The sequence below is a fragment of the Cygnus olor genome, chromosome 1 (assembly GCF_009769625.2).
Source record: "Cygnus olor isolate bCygOlo1 chromosome 1, bCygOlo1.pri.v2, whole genome shotgun sequence".
Lineage (NCBI taxonomy): Eukaryota > Metazoa > Chordata > Aves > Anseriformes > Anatidae > Cygnus > Cygnus olor.
The window spans coordinates 136086853-136110479 of NC_049169.1; the positions used below are offsets into that span (position 1 = coordinate 136086853).

The 23627-nt window shown below is 39.6% G+C and overlaps 1 protein-coding gene across 1 annotated transcript; it reads right to left on the reverse strand.

Moving 5' to 3' along the window:
• Positions 1-325: 325 nt before the first annotated feature.
• On the reverse strand, positions 326-23575 carry XG (Xg glycoprotein (Xg blood group)). The gene is made up of 9 exons (XM_040534453.1): positions 23044-23575; positions 12240-12281; positions 11743-11799; positions 8003-8038; positions 5485-5550; positions 4553-4609; positions 3846-3884; positions 3441-3560; positions 326-2143 (listed from the first exon to the last, which is right to left on the reverse strand). Exons 1-9 carry the CDS (start codon positions 23102-23104, stop codon positions 2127-2129), a joined length of 495 nt encoding a protein of 164 aa, XP_040390387.1. The 5' UTR covers positions 23105-23575; the 3' UTR covers positions 326-2126.
• Positions 23576-23627: the final 52 nt, after the last annotated feature.

Genomic DNA, 23627 nt, shown 5'->3' on the forward strand with positions numbered 1-23627 from the left:
TGTCCATAATAAAATCTGCTTTTTCACTAATAATAACAAAAACAACTCCTACTGAGTAAGAAATTGGTTTACAAATACAATGAACAAATTTAAATCACTTGTAATAATATTTCAAAAGCAAAAATTGGTATGCTCTTAATAATGCCTATAAATCCTTCTATGGATACTGATCCTGGAAAAAAAAAAAAAAAAAAGATTCTTAAGCTGTTTCTTTTTTTCCCCCTAAAGTCTTTAGTAGGTCACAGATCAACTTGGATATAAAAGGTATCAGCCAGCATATATTCCATAAAGTAACAAGCAAAACACACAAACCGCACATCATCTTGGGTAAAACACTGTCTGTGTTTATTGAAAATTTTCAAGAGAAAGAAGGAAAATACATATTTTTATTGTTAACAAGCAGCTGACATCGAAAGTACAAAATGTTTTAACATTTCATTAATCAAAACTTTATGTCTACCTGGAAAAACATATATCATTTTTTTAATAAATATTAACGTGGAAAATTTGTATTTTTAAAGAAATAGCATGTGTACTTGAAAACCATATTAAAATATGTTACCATTCATAAGTTGAAAATGATAGCCACAGAATTACTCATTCCTTCATGTGTTGTCAAGGTGTTTCTGTATTTAAACTGATGTACATTATAATTTCTTACTTTTAGGATCAAAATAAAGATTTTGGTAACCTCTTCAGCAACATAACAATTTCAAGTATAATGTAGATAAAATAGTATTTTATTTTACAAAAAGCGTACTTTTTCAGATGACATCTTTCTCTCAACAATTTAACAAACACAAAATCATGTTTATGCAATCTACATGCAATTTTAGTAAGAAAAAGCATCCTTCATGTATAAGATGAAGACAAAACACATGGATTTCCTCTATGCTTTTAAGTTAGCTAAAATATCTGTACTGTAGAATTATGTCAGTAAACTACTAGTTTTGCCAGCTTTTCATCTACTTTTCATTCATTTGCTAGTATTTTGATTCAGTTAGCTACACGAAGACAGAGAAACTGGAAAAGTGTTAGTTTTTGTTGATAGTCTTTGTCTACATAAGAATATTTGTTAACACAATAAGGTTGATCAGGAACGAAGGGGAAAAGATGAAACAGCATTGCTACTGAAATTGTAAGTATCAACCACATCTCTGCTAAAGGATATGTATGAAATTTAAAAGTTGGCGTGACTTAGATTTTATAGGACAAAGTGACACAGACTGGTTCTAAATGATTCCAAAACGTCTGAATATAGTGTTCGTTTACAGAAATTATTAATAATATGGTTCTTAAAAAAAAAAAAAAGTAAAAAACAAAAAGGTAGATTGCCTTCATAGGCTCCTAGAGCAGGCAGATAAACGATAAACATAATTTATGGCAGATTCTAGTTCCTGAGAAGAGCTAAGTACCATTTCAATAATAAATAAATAAATAAAATCAACTTGTTTTCCTATCATTTTTGTTATTTTAAACAGTGGTTCATCAATGTATTTTTCTTTTCTTTTCATGATGTATTTCAAAATTAAGAATGAATTTTCCATCTATAGCTCTTTCTACTTTGCAAGAATTCAAACATAAGATACAAAATAAAGGCATTAAAATTCTTAATCCTTTATACTACTTCAAGTTTTCCTTAAACATTACAGACAATACAGAAATATGCTGAAGAAATCCAAAATGTATGAATGGAAATGGCAATTTCCTTATTTCTGTTCTATCAGAAAGATTAAGTATTTTGGCCAATTTAGAAAAAAAAAATGTTCATGACTCAAATGTTCAAAGCCAGAACCTTTAAATTAAATTTTAAGCTCGTATACTTGATATCTGTGTTATTTAAAATAACTTCTGAATCAAAATACTTATCCAGCATTTATGAATACACATCAGATAGTGCAATACTATTCCTGGACATTTTAAGTACATCTTTGATGATGTAAAGCTCAAGGTGTAAGAGTAACATCAGGTCAAAGAGAACAGTGTTGCAGTGTCTCAACAAAATGCTCATCAGAGGAAGATATTTTTGTCAGAATTATAAAGCAGAAAAAAAAAGTCAGATCTGTGGGCTGAACATCGCCAACCGAAGGAGTCTGTCATCAGCGGACAGTTTTCATTTCTGCAGCTTACACTGTAGCCCCACCTAAAAAAAAATGAAGATTGAACAGTCATCATTTCTCCTACGGATATGCTATGCCAGTTCTACATCAGCTGCTTTCCATGCTCTTTTTGCCCCCATCCTTTTGAGACATCAGGGGGGAACCTTGTACCCCTAGAGAAGTATGGGCAGCCTTTCTCTTTCCTCCATCTCACTCCCCTTTTCAGAGGGCAGGTGGGTCACTGATTGCGTCACCTGACATCATGCCTCAGTTACACCCCAGCTACAGAAACAGAGGAAAAAAGATGACAGGACCCTCAGGGCATGAACAGGCCTCAATGGCCCTGACCAGCCACCCTCAGGGCATCCACAGGCCTTGCTGTGGCTGAGGATGTTCCCTGTGGATCCAGGTGAACGTCCTCTGTGTAACACTGTCCGGGGAGCATCCGGCCCCTCCACAGCTCCCTGTGGCATCTCTAGCAGCCCTCAGTCTAGCAAACCTCTTCTGGATGAGGCTTTCTGAAGCACCAGGGAGATACTGGATCTGCCAGAAATGCCTATGGAACTTGTCTGTACACGTCCTGCATTTCATTCATGTTCTAAAAATCTGGCAGACTTTTTAATATGTGATAAATATGTCTTAGTTTTTAGTCCCATTATGAAACTGAGAACTAAAATTAGAAGTTTAAATTGACCTGTATTGCAGCTAAGTGGGGCTGTTCCCAAAAAGGATGTTCACAGGGCAGCCTGGGCCATAGCCTGACCAGCGGGGTGCCACCACACTGCACCTAGCAGCAGCAAGCAGAGTGGGGTGGTGATGACAAACAGGTCCTATGTGCAATCCACTGATCCTCAGGGGGAGACAAGGCAACCAGCCAAGCCCAAGGCCAAGCTGAGAAACCCAACAGCAATCCAGGACCAGGGCTGGGGCAGGCACGGTGCAGATGCAGACCAGGACAGGACAGAAAACCCAGGTCTGAGCTGAAATGGGGGCCCTGGCCAGAGGGGGTATGGTGATGTCCCAGGTGAGGCTGATCTGGGTGAATAAGGCTGGTCTGTGGGCTCAGGGCCACAACACTCAGTCACCTCTGTGGCTGCAAAGACTTCACGTTTCACAATTCCTTTTAGTCCTTTCAGCATACTATGGCTTCCTATACTTGTCCTTGATGAGTCATATTAATTATCAATATCTCTTATAGACCACTGAGATTGTGTAGACTTTCAAATGCCCTCATCATTGACCTATCTCTGCTCTGATTTATTTTTTTTTATTTATTTGTAAAATTCCCATCTACTTCAGTGTTAAATGAACCCAGAAAGTGGGAAAACAATTTTGTCTTACCACGTGGTTTGAAACAAAGTTTGTTGTTCTTGTAAGCTGTGTAGGCAGCTATTGATCCAACAACTAATATCACAAAAGCAGAAATTATAGGAGAGGTAACACCAGCTATTAATCCTGAATCTGTAGAAAACAAGAGAAAAAAAAATCAGAGGCACTGAAATAGTATCACTTAAGCATATTCCCTGCTAAGATGTGTTTTTGCAAAACTTTGAGAATTGTTTGGTGAAACATTGGAAATCTATTAAGTAGAATTCAACAGAAGACTGGAAATTATGTTACATGACAGCTAGTGTGAAAACAGTGTCATACAGATCATTTAGTATATATACTACTTATATAAGGCTAACATTTTCTTACTTTTCATGGTGAACTAGAACAAATTGTAGAATACATTATTTACTATACCTGTGTTTCCACCGTGATTGAAATGATGCTCTTCTTCTCCTGGAATAGAGGGTGAAGTTTCATCAAGAAATGTCTTTCATCATGTTTTGAGAACAAAGTATATACTCAGCAAAGTGTGATTTCATACAGCGTGAAATTGGGAAGCTAGAGTGGGACTCTGTGAGAGAGGAGCTCTGATTCTAATCCTGACTCGCACTGGTGTTGGTAGGAGGATTAACCTCCCCTCCTCCAGCCACTTCATTTCTGAAGAAGAATATTATCTGAAGAATATAAAAAAAAGAAAGGGTAATCCTTAGCTGTCTACATCAGGCTGATTTAAAGGAAATAGAAGGCCAGTACTGTACTCTCATTATTCTCTACTGCCAGACAATCAAATGATTTATGTCAAGATATAGACGTGATGCATTTACTTTCAGTTCTCAGCAGAAGCCCCTTGCTTTGGGACTATCCAAGCCGAATTTGAAGGGATTAATCTTGCAAGGTGCTGGCTTAGCCCTGTAAGGCATTTAGGGATTTGTTTCAAAAGATCTAGAGCTTCATGCTCAAAGCTGTGGTTTGTGGAGAAAGGTGGCTAATCTAAATAAAAATAGCAGAGTCTTGTGCTACACTGTTGGTGACAAACAGATTCCTGCTAAAGCAAAACCATCCAGCTCTTAGTTGTAAATATTAGGAAAAAACTGCAAGGAGAATTGGCAAATAAATACTACCTGCTATGTGCGGTGGTAAGGGCTTCCCATCAACGAGATCTAAGTCATTAAAACCTCCTGCAAGATAAAAATTAGGATTTCCGTTGGAAAAATATCTGAACAGTGGTAACCCCTTCAGCTCTTTTCTACTGTTCTAGGGAAAGGTGAGGGACCTTTGAAATCCCACCTGCTACATGGCAGTGGGCCAGGTGCCTTGCACAAATAGTCACCTGTTCATATTCACCCAGAAGCTGGATAATGAAAACTGTTTTTGGCTACCCATTCTGAGCATGAAGACATGCATGTTTGTAAATAAGTGCTGTATTTAGGAACCCGAAGTTTGGACTCAAATCCCAGCAGCTCCTGCAGCGGGAAGTCAGTGGGTCCCTTCTAGGCAAGCCTTGGGAAGGGCACGTCCACAGCTCACCACCACAATCATACCAGAAGTAAATATGGGGTACATGGTAGTAGCTAGGATTGATGTATTGTTCCACTGTATTTAGAGAGTGTCTGGGACTATATTCAAAGCAATATAGGCTTAAATCCATCTCCCCAGTCCCACCTGTGGTATGCCCCAGAGCCATCTCACATCCATATCTCAACATGGATTTGTACATAGGGTTATGCACTCCATGTCGATAGATGTCAGTTGAACCTTAGCATGGTTCAGTGTGTACGTATTCATAATGAAAGGACAAACAAGAGAAGCATTAGTCTCCTGCCACTTAGGATTCAACATCCTACATTTGGGGCAGGCAGAAAAGCTTTATGGTGCCATCACAAAAACTCAGAAAGTCTTTCCAAACACTGGGTCAGGAGCAGTGATAAAAAAGGAAAATAGATGTAAGGGATGATAAAAATTATGTATAAAGAAAGAATAAGAAAGTAAACTATTCAACATATCTGCTCCAAACGGCTCAGTGGTAGATTTTCTTAGGAGAAAATATTCTTACCAGAATTACTGTGGCTTCCTGGTCGTGGTGGAAGAGGTGGGTATAAAGGTTGTCTTGGGATGTCACCTATTGATAGTAAATAGTTAGATGGTTGGACAAGCAGAACTGAGAGCTGTAAATGAAGAGTGTAATAACCTGGGATTTTGTACCTATTGCTCATTTGTCCTCTGGTGAATTTAGAAAAGGACCTTGTCACTAGTTAAAAAGTCGCAAGCCCTCTATCAACAATAACTAGCTACTAAATCTAATTAGAAAACAGAAAGGAAATTTTCCAAAACTGAAACGAGAGAAGAACTCAAAAAATGTCCAATGAAAATATTTCATGTATTTCTGGCATGTCCTAACGTTAATCAGTGCTGACAGCTGGAAAGAACAGTATGCTACTGTAGGTGTCAGCGGTGCAGTTACGCATAGCCAAGAGAGCAGCTTTTGTTCTGGGCTGGGCAGGAGGCAACAGGTTATCTCTGTGCCCTCAGCAGGTATTACTAAGAACATTACATTACATTAGTTCATCTAAAATATGATGAATTCAACAAATACATGATGAATTTTCTACTCTTAAACAGTGCAAAATGTACTCAGATTTCAGCTTTGTTCCTTAGGACTTTGTGCTGGCATTTAGTCTTAATTCCTGCCAAAGTAATGGGAAGAGGTGCGCTGGACAGAGAGGGATTTGATTAGCAGTAGCAGTTTCTGAATTGCACACAAAGAGCTGGAGCAGCGAGGTCTGACTCAAGTAGGATGCCCAGGGCTGTTCCTTTGCATACACAGCGTGGGCCCGCTCTTGCTGTCCCTTTTCCAACCAGGTCAGTAGCATATTTAACTGCTCACATAGGCAGCAAATTTACATCTGGTAAACCAAAGCTAAGTCACGGAAATAAATAACATTTTCCCTCCCTCTCCTTAAATCTTTCTTTCACCTACAATGCATAGCAGATGCACTTTTATCATATTTTCTTCTTGTCTAGATGCTAAACATAATGCTTCTGTTTGTGAGTAACTTTTATGTTCTGATTCAGAAAATTATTTAGAGATATGCTCAGCTTTCAGCATGAATTTAGCCTACTGCAGCCAATAGATTCTAGGCACATTCTTAAAGCTTTTATGAATCAGACTTTGCCTAATTAATTCTATTTAATAGAAGAAGAGACTTATCCTATTCCAGAACCACGTATACCGACCTAAGACTCAACACCAAAGAGGAAAACTACCAATCTCATTATTCGTTCTATTATGATGCTGCAGTTATTCAGTCTTCCTTAAGCACAAGATATTAGTAGCTATTAGATATTAGACATATTCTATGTCATAGCTGCTAAAAAAATAATGTCTCCACAGCTATTGATAGAGGTACGTATTAATCTCATTATACCATGTATGAATATCAATTAAAAACATGAACTGAAAATGGACTAAGGAAATATAAATCAAGGGAATGGGAAGGTGGCTATTACTGAAGATGCTTAAGTCATTCATTAATAATTTAATCAACATACTAAAACAATCCTCTCATAAAAATAGTCAGTAAAAACTTGCAGGAATGGAACAATTACTATGAGCAGGAAGAAGTAACAGCATAAAAAGGGGACTTATCAACAAAATTAGATTCTGCTCTATGAAATGCAGACTAACGTGTCATTCAGCACAGGTACAAAATGTCAGAGGAGAATCTGGAAGTGGGAAAGAACAATGTAAAAGGTACGATCCTCTAAGACTGAAATATGGCTAAAACAGACAGCTGCAATAGGAGTCGTAATTCAGAGGCTCTGTGATATGGGCTAGGAAATATTATTTTCTTTTGTGTAGCCTTGATTCAAGTGGAATTTTATGCCTTGATTTAAAGCTACTTGCACTGTAGGTTATTCAGTGTGCAAGAACCTTTCTAGAGTACTTCACGTCCCTAATACACCTCCAAACACACCAAGTAAAATGTGGTGCAGAAATTTCCAATGTCTTGGATGTGATATATTTACACAGCTCAATACAGTATTGTCAATACTTCCTGTATCAGGTTTGGATTTTATAGAAATACCTGGAAGTTACAGCAGGTTACAACAGCTTGACTGCCTCAAGCCTAAACTGTAATACATCCATCAGTGCTTATCTCTAAACCACTCCTTCCTGCACTTCTGATTTGTGGTCAGCAGAGCTAAAACAAACTCACAGCTCTCTCCCCACTGTTACCTCGGATTTCTAAACTTCAGCAGATTCCCTTCTGGAAGTTGAAGGAACTACTGGCATTATCTGCTGTCTTCAACCTTCCGCCAGAGGCTGCCACCCTGGTCCCTTGTGGCTGACTGGGCAGTATGGCCACTCCTTAGCCACAGCCGTGCTGGGCTGGCATGGTGATGTGAAGCACAGCTGACTTTTGTCCATACAGATTGAACAGCCTGCAAGCTGCTATAGCTGGTAATTGGACACAGCCCATCCTACTGTCCCCACTCTTTTTGTACAAATTAGGCAGACTTCAGAAAAAGAGAAAAAAAAAAAAACATATCTGAGAAAAGAAAGTACTCACCTCCACCAAAAGCATCTCCTAAATGCAGATCATTGTCTGAAAATGAAAGGGAAGAAGATGTAGAGAAGTCAGTAATACACTGTTCTTGAGGGAAGTGAAATGTTGGCTTTTAACAGAAAATGTAAAACAATTTTTGACACGGAACTGTTTTTCAGGTCATACCCACAAATTCAAATAAGATATTCCACTTTTCTTGAAAAAATTTACAGAACTAAATATTTGCCCAAAAAATAATAGACAAATTATATCATACTTTCCACTCAAAATATAAAGGATTTATTCCTTCATAAAAAATCTTATAATGGAATCAAGATCAGTACGTCTTTAGTATATGTGCAAGATACTTAAATAAAATCAGTTATATTAAAATGTTAAAATGTATCTGATTATTTTATTTTATATTAAAAAAAAACATTAACATCTATGTCTGTAGTTGAAACTTGTATGTGCATGCTTGGCTTGGGTGTAATTTGTTGCATTGCAAAATCTGAATACCTATTTCAAGAACAAATCCTGGGAAGTAATAAACCTACTTAGGGAGAGAGAATTGAATTAACTAATTTATGTAAGGGTCATGGTGAAAGAAAAAAAATGTGCTTCAAGTGATCATATGCACCTATCTAAGGTTGAGCAACAATCTGTTTTTCTTTGGCTGAACTATAAAAGTTTTAAAATGTTCTTAAATGTCTGCATAGGCACGTTATGCAGTAAATCAGCAGGCTGTTACCATTCCCCAGCACTGTGCATGTGTCTCACAGTACCTGGAATGGAATTTTCCAGTAAATAAACAATTTGTCAATGAGCTGCATAAGATATACAAACAAGAGGAATTCCATTTCCAATGTTCAGGTGTGGATATGAGTATGTGGGTGGTATTTTAGGGTATGTTTGGAATGACAGTGAGCTCTCAAAGGTCACTGACTTATAGGCAGAAATACATTACTGTCCCTCTCTTGCTCCTAGTTAATGTGGAGTGATAGAAAAAAATCAGAAGAAAAAGCAAAATCTACCTAGATTTTCATAATGATGCTTATTGCCACACATATATATATATTATAAATATATACTTTTTTCTTTATAATGCATCATGATGCACAGGTCTGCCTTCATGTGTTCTTTCCATCCAGAGGGAGAAGGAAGCTGCTTTTGCACAGTGTCTAGTCTCATTATATATAAATATATATATATAACATTTGTGTAACTTCTCTGAAATGCTTTGATGTCACCAGGAAATTTGGAAGGAAAATAATCAAATTCTTGCTACACAAATAGGTTTGTTCTTTTCAGCCAGGTGTTAATTCTGTCTGGGTCTGGCCAGCAGAGTTGCATTTCAAAAATACCTTTATGTGTAAAAGGTTAATACTGTAAGAAGCAATAAATTGCAAATTGGATTCCATTTATTATCAAGATTAAGAATTCAGGTAAAATGCAGTGTTCCACTTAGGAGCCTTCATGCGGAGATTTGTTAGAGAAATGCTGAGGCTGGCATGAATGAAGGACGAATGGAAACGTGTGTCTGTAAGCACAAGAAGAAACAGCAGAACAAAGGGTTAAAAGAGCAGACTATAAAGGTCACCATTCCCTGCAGTAAAATTGAGGAATGTGTTGTTTCTGTGAAAACCAGCAAGCCTGAGCTCCCATAAGGCAACAGCAGAGATAACTTGTCAGCAGGAGAAAAGCAGAAGGGCACTCTAAAGCCAAAGGTTGCAGCTTATCAGCCATACCATTACTTTTCCTGTTAGCCCACCCAAAAAGCAGAATAGAGACATAGTCTGTATACCTCAAACAAGCAAAAGCAGACAGTGGACAGCAACCCAGCCTAAGGTTCAGGGAGTCTGAAGTAAGCATGATTATGAAGCAAAGGACCTTTCCATAATAGCTGGTGACTCCTGCAGGGTATGAAAGATCTGCCCATAAACTAGCTTGGCATTTCTTATTGAGAAGAACCACAGAGACAGGATAAGGGCTCAGTAGCTGGTGTACCTTGTCCCACATTGCACATGATGCTCACCAGACTACTGGAGTACACACATCTTGGTGCTCCCGAGTATGCGGGTTTGAGTGTATGACAATCAAATTAATAGCAGGATGAGTGTGAATGGCTAAAATCAACGTATGTAGAGATTTTAAAAACACACTTCACCTTTCCCTTCTACTGAATTTTGTTACACTAGCTGGGAACTACCCACAGGAGTGCTTCTACTCAGACAGAGGTTCTTGTCTGTGAAGTGATGTGCAGAGGATATGGCCTGTACCACGCTCTACCAAAATTGTCATCTCAGCCACACTCACTTCTCAATGATACTGGCTGAATGAGACACAAAGGAAACCCTGAAGTTAAGATGAAACATCAGGCAGATGTTAGGACATACTCTTCTATCATCTCTGTGCACATGGTTCCAAACCAAGTAATTTACTTCAGCACTTTTTTCTTATTAGTTTTAATTGCTTTTAAACTCCCTGAAATTCTCTTTAGTGCTGGGAGAGATTCCAAAATGGTCTGGAAAATATGGAGTTCTTCATTCCCAATAATTAGCAAAGCTGATTCAGGTAGGGCAATCATCCCACTGATGCCTCTCTAACAGATTTAGGAGTCCCTAAAAATTCAATTTCTCTCACCTGACTGGGGCAGTATCACCATAGATATTGACTTCTGACTTGGCTTCCCTATGTTACCTTTAAGGTAACTCTGAGGAAAGAGTCTTCCAGGTCTTCAAGTAACCTACTTAAAATGTCTGTGTTAGGCTGAGAACTAATCCACATTTAGAATTACGTGAACTGTTCCTAGACTTGATGATTTCTCACCAGTGACTTTAAAGGAAGCCAGGACAGCTAGTGAAGTAGAGGAGAGTGGCTTCACAGTACATTGCAACAGATACTACTAGCCTAGGTCAAACAAAGATTTTCTTTGCAAAAGCAAGTGGGAAGGAAGAATGCAACCATTGCAGGATTCAGCAGCTACCACATTCACAAAACACTGCCCCCCTTTGTTCCAAGAGTGAACCAACATCATGTGGAACATGTAACTACTTTCAAGTACCTACAACTTACTGAATATTTATCCAAGAAAGACTGAAGGTTGTTGTGTGGGCTAATGTTATCCAGCATTTGCTGATTCAAGCATTTTGCTTGATAGTCAGAAATTTCCTTCAGTGTAATTTAGGTGTAAAATGTCTATGTTGTCATAAAATGTTCTGTCATAAATATGCATGTGGTTTTATTGTTGTTTGGGGTTGGGGTTTTTCAACAGCAACCAGTATTCATTGAAAGTCATAATTTGTCATCCTCAAAATTACAGCTAAAACCTTTCAGTCCTCTCTGCTCTTCCCAGTTTTCTTTCTTTCTGACACAGGTCATTGTAGCAATCAATACTAGATAATATTCAAGACTGTTATTGAGCATTATGAATACTTACGCTAAAAGAAGAGATAATGCAAAAAAGTAGAAGAACAGTTACCCATTTTTAGCTACAGTTACCAATTTTTTTACTCCCCAGGGATGTCAATCAACGCTGGAAAAATATTGAGGATCTTCTGGAAATGAAATGCTATCTATGGCCAATCATGCTTTAAAGTCTTACTCGAAGTAGTAAAGACATGTAATTGGTAATTGTCAAAAAAAAATACTTACTAAATGATCCCAGCTATGGCACATTAGCAAATATAATCAAAAATATCATGGGAGACAGTTTCTACATATCGTAAATCGGTTATGACCCGTTCATTGTCTGTATTACTCACTCAGCAGAGGCCGTGTTGGTCTTCTGATCACTGTAGGCTTCCTCGTAATTATGTCATCTGTGGGACCCATTGACATGCCAAAAAACAAAAAAATCTTAAAATTGTTCAACTTACCACAAAAAAAGTATCTGAAAATCTAGAGAGCTACGCTACATTCAGTAAATCTTTATGCATCATGGCAGAAACTAAAAAGGAAGGAATGTTTCTGAAGTCATCATTATTTTGTTTTAAAGAAAAAATTTAATTTTATGACAAAAATATTGATTTGTTTAAAACAAACAAACAAACAAAAGCAAACAGAAAAAAAAAGAAAAGAAAAAAAACCCAGTATTTTCCAATTGTATGTAAGTTAAAAACCTAGCACTATCCTCACCTGTAAACTTTTAACTTAAGTACTAGCTACTTTGTGTTCCAGTTCTCAACAAAAAGAGAACAGATTTAAGATTTATTATTGGATCTAAATGCCATAGGAAAATAAGGATAGCAGATTTACCTACCCGGGTGATCGAGAGCATCAGCTAAATCAAAGTCACGTTGACCTAGAAGGAAGCAGAGAACATCAGCAGGCAGGTGTCCATGACCTCTGAGGGCTCCAGGCAAAGCCAGAACACTGCTCAGAGACAAAAGGAAAATCCATCCAAACAGGAGCTGGCGTAGAGCAAGCTGACAGCTGCTGTCCCTGCCCCAGGCAGCCCTGAATGACCACGCTCAGCCAGAGCTGTGAAGCTCTGAAGCTCAGTTTTAGAGATCAGCTTTCCTGGCATGCCTGCCTTGAGATTGCGTGTCACCTGAACCAACTTTTTTTTTTTTTTCCTGTCACATGTGCCAGCACTAACATATAAAGATGTGTTTACCTAATTTAGTTTCCACTGTACCTTAGAAAAATAGGAAAAGGGAGAAAAGAACCCTTCATGTTCTGTCTTAGGTGACAATGATGTCATGAAATTTCACAGCAGGAAAATGAGGAGTATTCTGCCCTTCAAAGTTAGCAGATAAATAAAACTGGAAAATATTTAACATATATAAAGCACAGCATACAACTTTGAACTGAGCAAACACAGGTATTCACCTGAGATTTTCATTCCACTCTCTACAGTCTGCCACCATCCTTTTAATCCATAGCCTTCATGACTGACCTCTTTGCAGAGAAAGTATCTGTTAGTCCTCATGTGGACTGAAACTCCCTCATTCCTGTGTTTGCATGCCAAATCAAAGCTCAGCGTGCACAAGTCCATGGAAAGCCACCATGCGCCATGACTTTCCTAAGCAGGTGTGCTTTACCGTGTCTGTCAAGCAAGTCTCTTGATCTGCGTCTGTTTATTAGCCTGCCTGAAAGGCTCAGTACCTAGCCCTCGACTAAAGTGTTTTTCTTGGTAGGTCTTGAATGCCTCACAGCAAGAAAAGTGTCGTTGTTCAAGCAGGGAAACTGAGGAGCAGATGGAGGCTGTCACAGCCGCCCCGGAGCAGCAGCGCTCGGCGTCGGTCGCTGCTCTGCGGGTGCTGGCAGGCTGCATGGCGTTCCCCACATTAATTACTGCTCTTCAGTAACAGCTCTTGTCTGTGTCAAAGAGCTCCTGGAAAGATTAATTATCAGTGATAAAACACCATGTGATCCTCAAATAGAAAGCAGCACTCTGAGTATAAGGTGAAACCATTTTGATTCCTGTGAGGATTTTAACGTAAGTTTGTGAACTTAATTATAGCTACTGTCTGACGAAAGAGATAAAACGAGGCTGGAATGCTAAATAGCAAGTGGCCTCTGAAGCAAAACCATCTCTATAAAAGAGCATGACAAACCCGTGTTTGAAAAGGAAAAGCAGATAACAGCATAAGGCTATCCCGCTAATGTTATTAAGGTACCATTTTCTCTTTCCGCTTGAGCTGGTTGTGGAGTGTCCCTTTCCCCTGCCCTGGCCTCTCAGCCAACCTAGCTGGCCAGGTCCTTAAATGGATAACACCCTAATGCTCTGACAGGTTCTTATTTTTATATGAATCAATTAAATGCATAAATATATCACGTGGCTTCCTCAGACAACATTCCCTGACAGGGTCCTGAGGCACAACCACCCCTTGCGGGCCCTGGGCCTGCCCGTGGGCTGTCACAGCCATGCCACTGCCCTGCCCCTGCCATGGGACCTGCAGGCCGAGGGGCAGGCCCTGCACACAGGCTGACGTCCGTGCTTGACCTCAGCCCAGCCACATCACCGCAGTCCTGCCATCCCTAGTGCATCCTGCTCTTAAGACCCACATGTTCAAATTATGGTGTGTGTGTGTTCTTTTGTTGTTTTTTTTTGTTGTTGTTGTTGTTGTTTTGTTTTGTTTTTTTTTGTTTTTTACAAAGCATTTTTTTTAGTGCCAGCAATAAGAGTTCAGTTTGAGTGTCCTTTGATTTTACCCTCTGGACAAATCTTCATTCATAATCAGCGTCCTGAGAGCTGAAGGAGGCTGTCTGATCTGAGCCCTGCTGCAGGGGAATGCCAACAGGGCTCAAACCACTTCTCATCAGAGTGAGTCATCAGAAATAGTTTTGGAAGCCCAAAGAGCTGTTGGCCACACCAGCTCCTTTGTTACAGGTCCTGACACGCAGGAACTAAGGATACAGAAAGCAGCTACTGAGGTCCTAATGCTGTAAGGAGAACTTGACAAAATCATCTTCTGAACGAAGACTATGGGAAGCTTCTGGGTATAATATTTCTTTGAAGTTAGGAGAAAGAAAGAAAACTAAAGAATGGAGGTCTCAAATCAAAAGAGGTGGTGGGATTAAGACAAGATGATGCAGATGCTTTCAACTGCATGAGAACCAAAGCAAAACAGCAGACTGAAACAATTACTGGCATCTGCCCTTCTCCTAGAGAATAACTAGTTTTCCCTGTTTTGTTGTATGTGCACTCCAAAAAGGTGGGAAAAGACCAGAGGTGTTGTTTTGAGACGGCAAGGAAGAAATAGAAGACTGACAGACTTTTAAGACGAGAAGAAAAGAAGCCTGAGAATCTCCTGCAGAAATTATTCAGGTTGATTTTTTAATTATTTCTGATGATAAATCAAATAATAAAAAGAAACAAACACTAACACAGAATGACTGGGAGTAAGAAAGGAATCTACACTGAAGTCTGTCTGGCTATGTAAATATAAGCCTTGACAGATGGGCAGTACGTGGACATCTGTGTAGCATAGTAATGATATTCCAATAAACTGAAAAGATTGCTTGGACTTCCATCCTGACTTCCTCTGATAATAACATGAAATGGCCGCAAGGAGAAAAATTTTGTGGAGCAGCATTTTAAGTGCTCATTACCATTTCTGAGGCTGCACCTAGACATTTTAAGAATCTAATTTTGGAGGATAACAGATGGTTAAATAGCTGAACAGTCCAGATTTCATCCACAAAATGGTGGGTCTAAAAACAAAAACAGTAGAGACTCAGACAATATTTAGCTCAATAGGAACTGCAGTCACTTCAGGGAACTCTGAAGATAAATGTCATAGGAAATTAATTAGACAAGCTTCTTCACAGAACAAACAGGCCGAAAGAAATTTGATTTTCACCTATAAAAAATGGCCTTTTTGGACCAGCTTCCATGATGGAAACAGCTGGAAATTTACTGATGAAAATGAAAGAAATTTCAGTAGAGAGAAATCATTTTTATTCCTTTGGATTTATATATACATATAAATTTATATATATATATTATTTTTAACATGGATGAAGTTATGAAAAAATTAGTTATGCAGGATGTGCTATCTCAGAATTATCTCTGTTATTACTGCTTTGGGCTAATATGCTATTTCTTGGCGTCATTTCTAGCCTTTCTTCTGGGAGTATCCCTGTTTGTACTGAGAAATAAAATTATTGTAATATTGTTTTTTGTTGGGTGGTCCACAATTATTCTTGACGTATTATTTTAGAAAATGCTTATACACTCCTGCTTGACACCACAGAACAGTCTTTATCTGCAAATGAGGAAATGCTAAGCTAAGAAAGCAAAACTTCCAGATGGATATACAATTTGTATTGAGAAAGGAGATGTTTTAATGATGTTTATATGAGCTGCTCAAACACAATGAACTATACTAACAGCAGGAGTTTTGCTGGCAGTTTCAGGCTTATTTGGAATGTAATTCCCTCATCTCCACCAAACACATGGAGCTGTGCCAGCAGAAGTTTCAAGTGTAGACCTGGCTTAAATTGCTACCACTAGACTTCCCTGTGACAGCCACGCAGGCGAGAGTGGACTCCATAAAGCCAAGCATCAAAACACTATCACTCAAACTGCGGAGTTACTACATTTATTTTTACAGGCATAATTCTTTCAGGCAGGACACTTGCTTTCACCAGTGCCCATACTTTCTGTTAATCTTCTTAGTACAATGTGTGGAAAGCTGGTGATATAAAATCACTGTCAGTCCACTTGCTGTGCTCTAGAGGGTGTTATGATTGCTCTTTGCCACAGAGATAGCAAGGCAGCTCTTACTAAGTTCCTTTGAATATAAGGCACATCTTGCTAAAGCAACATGGAGCTCAGGTCACCTTAGCCCACCAAGGCAGTCACTCCCTTGCAAAATCATGTCCTCAGGCAGACACACACTTAATATTCATTAACTTTTGCCCATATGAGTTTTCTGAAAATGTGATCCAAGTAACTAAATTCCAGACAGCAGCGTCTTTTGCCGATGATTGAATTTATAACCTAAATATTAAAGAGATCCATTGCCCTTTAGCTGTGTAACTGATTGATTTCAAGAGTCAGAGTTCCCACAGATTGAGGAGACTATACACAGAGCAAGGCCAGGTTCTTGCAGGTCGATGTTACCTGTCGGTCACTATGACTGTAGTCAAAATTTTTCTGTCAAAAGCCTACCATGGCATCAATCTGCAATTCTGAAACTCAGTAAGTAGGCTCAGTCCTGCATTGCATCCATATGAACAAAGCTCATGGCCATTAAAATGACACACATTTAACCAAGACAGCTTAAATATTGTTAAATGACAGTCAGGTTATAGGTCAAATGAAATGAACTTATCAGGCATTTAATACATATAGCCTAGTAATAAAAATGAATCTTAGATACATGAGAAAATGTGTTAATATGTGCATATACATCTGTACGGACATACATCTTTAATGTGCATGTATATGTTAGATAAATTCTTTTTCTCATTGAGATGATTAACTTAATGGGCTTTCAGTGCATCGACAGCAGTCATGAGTGGGATAAGATTAACTGTGTTACAAATAAACTAGAAAGCAAAAAAAAAAAAAAAGTCACATGAGCTAGCTAGAAAGAGAAAATAAGTTGATTTAACATTATGTGAAAACAAGGAAAAAAAAGGTTTCTTCAACATAATTAAATAAGAATAGTTCTGCAAATACAATGAGCTTAAAAGATTATGAAGCTGGCAGAGACTGAGGAAGAAATGAATGACTCACAAGTGAGAAAAAAATATCTGAAGAGGAACAATATGTTACCTAAGTCACTCATGGGACTTATGTTCTGTTTAGCAGAAATGGTAAGTTATTCCTTGTATGGATCATTTCTGATTATTATACAATCATGATACTTATTTTCCCTGTAATGAGAAAATAGTATGTATTCTCCCAAGTCTGTGGTTCAGAACATCCCCGTTTACTGGTCCAACTTTACTCAGGAAGTAATTAGGTTTGTTTAAAGGAAATTACTCATATAAGAAAAGTTGTAGAAGAATGTAAAGGTTTATGCCCCAGAGTGGACACTTCGGACAAAATCTCAGTGAGTGAGTACTGTTTCTTTGATGTAGTACTCTCATGATCCATATTTCCTGATGAGGTTACTGTAGCTTTTCTTTTCCACCATGGCCCTTTCATTCCATAAACAATGATTGCCATTTCAGCCCCTTGATGGCGTGGCGGAAAATGAGCGTGCTTTAAAATCTGTAATTTAGATCCAAGTTCCAGTCTATAGACCACAACATATGGACCTGATTATTGGTTTCATGTGTTTTGCTAGGCCACTTCTGTTTATATTTTGAATTCAAGGGAAATTAAAAGTCTCTCTCACTTATTCATACAAAAACACATTTAAATAATTACCAGCAAATAAGATATATTAATAAAGCAAGTCTGGCAGTACTCCTTTAGGTCTAGGCAGCATGGTCTCATCAAACACTAAAGAATAACTTCTATTTTTATAGTGTTTACTTTGCCACGGACAAATAGCAGCTGTTCAAAGGTAGCTACTGTTCTTTATGATGTGATGCACCCCACATACATAAAATCTAATATATATATAATTTTCTGTATTTTGCTTCAGAGTGAGTGCAGAAGAAGCTGGTTTGTCCTGTAAAATTACTGGCAGAGCAAAGGATTTGGTATCTCTAATGAAGCAGCACTATATGCCTCTGCATCTTATGGAAGCAGAACATGGAAACTGAGATTTTCAGCCTTGTGTCACGGGGAAGTGGAGCCTATGTCACGGCGTGGGCTGTTCAGCCAAAGCATCTTGCTGTACATGCGTGGTTCATGAAGCTGCCATCCCGTTTCAGCCGTTTGTTTCGAGTGTTAACCACAGTCACATTTCGTGAGAGCTGCTCAGGGAGGTGGTCCCAGAGAGAGGCCTGTATGAGGGTTCCTAACGAGATGCTGTGGTGTGGCACAAGCAACTGCTGTGTTTGGCTCTCAGGGTGACAAGGCACTGGCTGAGCACCCACTGGCTAATCCTCACGTTCCCTCGGAGGTAGTTTAGAGACAACAGGGGGTGCTGAAGATAATGCAGGAAGTCAGGGAGACGCCAGGCCTTGTTTCTTCTGTTGCTCGCAGAGTGCCTTCTCATCCCACCTCCATCACCAGGGCAGTACTAGAGTTCATGTACTACCTTTAGCTCGTCATCAGGCTGGAAGGGCGGCACAAATCTTGGTAGTGTTATTCCATAACTGACAACAAACAAATTTTTTATTATTTTTTTTTTTAGAAATTCTATTGTGTAGCTAACCCTGTGTTCCTGAAGTCACAGTACGCCATCTGCATATGGGTCCCAGGGGGTTAGTAACACCGCCAAGTCAAAGTGGGTGGCCAGGGTGTCTCATACACATTCTCTGCTTGTGCTTTCAAGATGCAAGACAGCAAAGAAGTTAGGCCTACAACCTCTCTATTTCATGCCATTAACAATGTGTTTTCTTTAAAACAACAGGGCTGAAAAGAGTTGCTGGAGGTCAGCAAGCAGGTCTGTCCAGCCACAAAGTGTCTGCTGAGTCTCAAGAGCCACCCCTCCTCTCATTTGGACTAAACGAGAGAAACAATTAAAATCCCTTCACAGAGATGAAGGAGCCACTGGAATGCACAGAGAAGCCTCTGTGAATGACCCTGGGCAAACAGAGATGGGGCATTAGTTGGCATCTGAACTTCAAAGCAGGGAAACTGGGAGAGGATCTGGCAGCAGAGCCCTCAGAGGGAACAGAGGCCAAGACTCCCGGCATGCAGAACACTCCGCAAACCTGGGCTGGATTTAGAAGAGAACGGCCAGCCTTCTCTTTGATAACACCACGCTCAGGGAACAAGCTGGTCTGTACAATCTTTGTGAATGTAAATATCTGACTCGTATCTCAATTTCTGCTTCTTGCAGATGTCAACCTGCAAGGAGCAGTTGCAGTTTTGCTGCAACATAGATTGTGATCCGAGGAGGAGGGGGTGGGTTGTGGCTGCTAACTCAGGGCTGTGTGAGGAGTGTATGCCTGGTTCCTCCACTGCTGAAAGACCTTGGACACAAGAAGGGACTTTGCTTTATTTTGTCTGCTAATCTTAGTGCATACTCTGGCTGTTGTTTTCATTTAATCTGGAGCATTGTTGCTCCAGATTTTTTTATAGATTCCTCAGGAATTCCAAAATCCATTGATGTCAAACAAAGCATACACAGCGGAAGTTGATCATTATATTTTCACAGCTCATTCAAGTTATTTCTTTCAATTGGGATGGCCTATCTGCATTTCAGTTGGGATGACCTATCTGGCTTCATGAGATACTGTACTACAGAGCAGATTTTAGATAGTATTTTCCATTAACAAACATGGATTTTAGCCCCTACATGGAAAAGAAGGAAGATTCTAAAGTTAAAAGTGAAGATCAAAACAAGCTGGAGGCATACTTTTACTGATTTTTGATCCTGAAAGAATTATGACATTTATTAATTTATTGCCCTCAGTGGGATTGAAAAGGATCGGCAGTTGCTGTTGCAAATGAGGGAAAAATACAGGCTGAAAACAGGCAGTTTGGGCACTTCTATCAGGCTTGCAAAGTGGCAGCAGTGTTTGAAAAGTGAACCAGAGAAGCTGATTAAACACCGTGGTTGTTAGCTTTTCCTGAGCTTTTGCATTGCGACAGCTCTGCTGATATTAGTGTTTCAAACACTTCAGGTATGCTATCTATCAAACTGTAGTCACACCCTGGGATGGCAGTGCTGACATGCCTACAGAGGATAGCAGCTCTGCTATTGGGAGTGAAATAGTTTTGGTACTCAGCAACTAGGGAATTCATTGTCTGGTATATCCCTGTGATACCATGAGCACCTCTGCACGTACACAGGGACCTCACACAGTGATGGTCAGGACAGGAGCTTGATGGAATAGAAGAAGATAAATAGGACTGGGCTTTGCATCTCTCCCCTTCTTTCTTTTAACTCCAGTGAAAACTACATTATTCATAAAACTAAGTCATATAGTGCCTGAAATCCAAACAGGTCTGTAATTTTCTCCCTGCATAGTGCTTGTATAATTATCACAATTAGTTTTGAGTCAAAAATCTTAGTAAACCTTAGCTGGACAGTGGTACATTGTTTATTGGCTAACAATAAACGCTGTTCCCTTTACCTACATAGCGCACAATATCCGATGGAGCAAACTTAACTTGTCTTAAACATCATCAACCTTTGCGCTGTCTTTATTACTAACTAACGACGTGACCTATCAGTTGGTCTTGAAGAACATGGATATATGGATTGTACCTATACTGGGAACCCGAGGAGCATTTCTGAGCAGTCAGGTCTGAGCAAGAGTCTCAGCTTCATACAGGAGGTAGACCTCAGATCAGGCTGCCTCTCCCTGACATGTACACACATGGTGAAAACTGAAGTGTATTGCCCAAATGGGACATTCAGTATATCTCAAAGAGGTCCACAGTCTCACTTACTGGGGGACACTGGGGGACTAGGTCTTAAGCTGTGTCTTTCCTTGCCCTAAGTGGGATGTGTAAACACAGCTGAAGCTGAATTACCACAGGTCGGCTGAACCATAGTAATTGACCTGTGACATCCGTGTGAGCTTCAGTGAAGTTTCTTTCATTTGGGTTGGGCTAAAAGCAACTCAGGCAATTAGCTGTTGCAGCTCAACTTTTGTGGGAGAACTCATGTAACTTGCCTAAGCTTGAAAATAACAAAAGACAAAAGCGCTTGAGTAAAAGCATAGAAGATCACAGTAAGCATGCAAGTTTCTGAACTATATCAGGTCTCACTTTTCTTGAGCACTGTGGTCCCTGGTTATGCCATGTTTCTGCATCAAGCCAGTCCAGCCAACTACCTGAATACAGTCCGACAAAAAGGAAACTCTGGATCGTAAGGGGAGTGATACGATCTGGCCTGGCCATAGTGGCACAGCAGTTTCTAGCAGCTCCCACAAATGGTTTACAGCTTAGATCAGAGTGAAGGCTGCACGTATATGCACCCATTTGGGTGAATCATGCCATAGACTTTCCTACCATAAGGACTTAGACCAGCTTTTCACTCGCATGCCCAAGCTTTTCCTCATATGATGTCCTGACTAGGACTGAGAGGTGGTTCCTGTAAATGTCCATGGAACACGGTAAAAACTTTGATGATAAAATTCAGTGGCTGTAGCAATAGACTTAAAATAATTCATTTTGCTTTTCAAAAGTGGATGAAATAGTTTCCACAGGCTTGATACTGTGCCCAAAGCCCTCAGCAGCTTGTAGCAATGACTTCTTCCCCAAAGCAGGGCCTGAACTGTCTCTAAATTAGCACATGTGTAAAGTAAGAACGGTTAGCCTGACTGTCCCTGTAATTAATGTGATGCAGTATATGGAAATTGACTTGCACATGCTCAGATTATTTAAGCAGAAATATTCAGCATGAGACCTCTCCATAACAAGAAAGACTGCATGCCAGTAATGAGAGACAGTGTGAATCATCACTGTTCACACACACTGTGGGCCAGGCCATCACTGTCCTGCTGCTCTGATGTTTCTGTGACACATTACTTGCAGAAGACCTCCAAGTAATTCCTCATTAAAAAAAAAAAAAATAAGTGTATGGAAGCAACCACTGAATTTTATGATCAAAGTATTCACCGTGTTTTCAGGGACATTTACAGAAACCATTTCTAATTAAAGGCAAGGTTCTTCCCACTGCTCATCATTGCAAGATCTCCCAGGGACTCCGTTTAAAACCAGGCTGGTAAGAGAAAGAGCAGCAGCACCTACTTTATAACTAGTGGTTAATGATTGGCTTCTTCCTGCAGTCAAACACTGTTCTAAAAGTATTTGCATTAGTACTTGTATATGACAAAGGAAATGTTACTAGTACGCTACATGGCAGATGCACACAAGGACAATCTTATTTGTTTTGATATCAAAATGAATTTTTACAGAATGTTTTGCTAAAAGAAAATTACTTTAGAATTCAAAACAAACACTTAATACAAATGGATTACATTTTCCCCAACTGCTATTCATTCTTCAAAAATATATGTACAAAATGTATTCAGTTCTGCATTATTCCTGCATATAAAGAAATATGCATGCCTGTGTCTGGATTTTATATATTCAAGAATATGTTGGCTAAGCTTAATAAAACAATACCAGTATTAAAGCCTGAACATCTTAAACTGCAGCAGCATTTGTTTTTACAATATACCTAATATATTGCAAAATATCAACAACCAAGGAAAGTTCTAAAAACATGAAGTAAGCGTTTGGCTATGGACCTTTTTGGAAGCGTTTTACAGCTTCCATTAGAAAAAGTATATACTCAAGTTCAAGCTTATTGGTAATTTTAGGAGAACAACACTATAGAAAATAAGGAATGATAATAAACTCCAATCAGCATGATCATAGATCATCAAAAATGATCGCCGTAGAAACTGCAGAAGTACTTACCTAAATATTCTTGAACGCTTCTCATGAAACAGAAGCAACAATCCTAGTGATTATTTCTAAATAAACAAGTGTAGTTGTTGAGGGGCTGGGGTTTAGCTTTCTGTTGTTTTGTTTTTCATTTTTAATAACCACACCCTAGAAATAAGTCAAGGCAAAGGTCACTTACCTCTTACGTGGACTAGAAGAAAGCCAAGGCACAAGAGAAGGATTCTTCTGAATTTCCCCATGGTCTTCTGTGCAGTGCTCTGATTGCACTGACTTTTTCCAGGCAATGACGATAGACGTTGGCAGTGCAAAGCTTTGAGGGGACGCTTTTAATCAGGGGCTCTGTCCAACAAGGTCACTCACCATCCCACTCAAGCACTGTGGAACAGAGAGACGTCCCCAAAAACCGAGTCTGGTGCAGGACAGGTAACAAAAGCAGACGGCCCCGCTATGGCAAAGCCACGAGCAGCACCGTAGGTGCCACCTGCCCTCTAAGAAACGTATTTATCGCCCAGGCGGCGAAGGCGGAGAGCAGGGGAGCCAGTGAGAAGGGAGCCAGCGCGCGCTTACTCCACCCGCTCCCCTGAGGGAAAGCCAACCTGTTTGACATCCTCACCTTCCAAGTGGGGTGTGGTGCCATAGGCGCTAAAATTACCTGGGAGAGGAGGCAGGCCTGCTCTGGAGGGTGCTTGAACAGCCTCTCAGATACACTCTGTCTCCAGAGTGCTGCTTCCCTGCTCAGATTTTGGCTGGGCGGTACCTGCT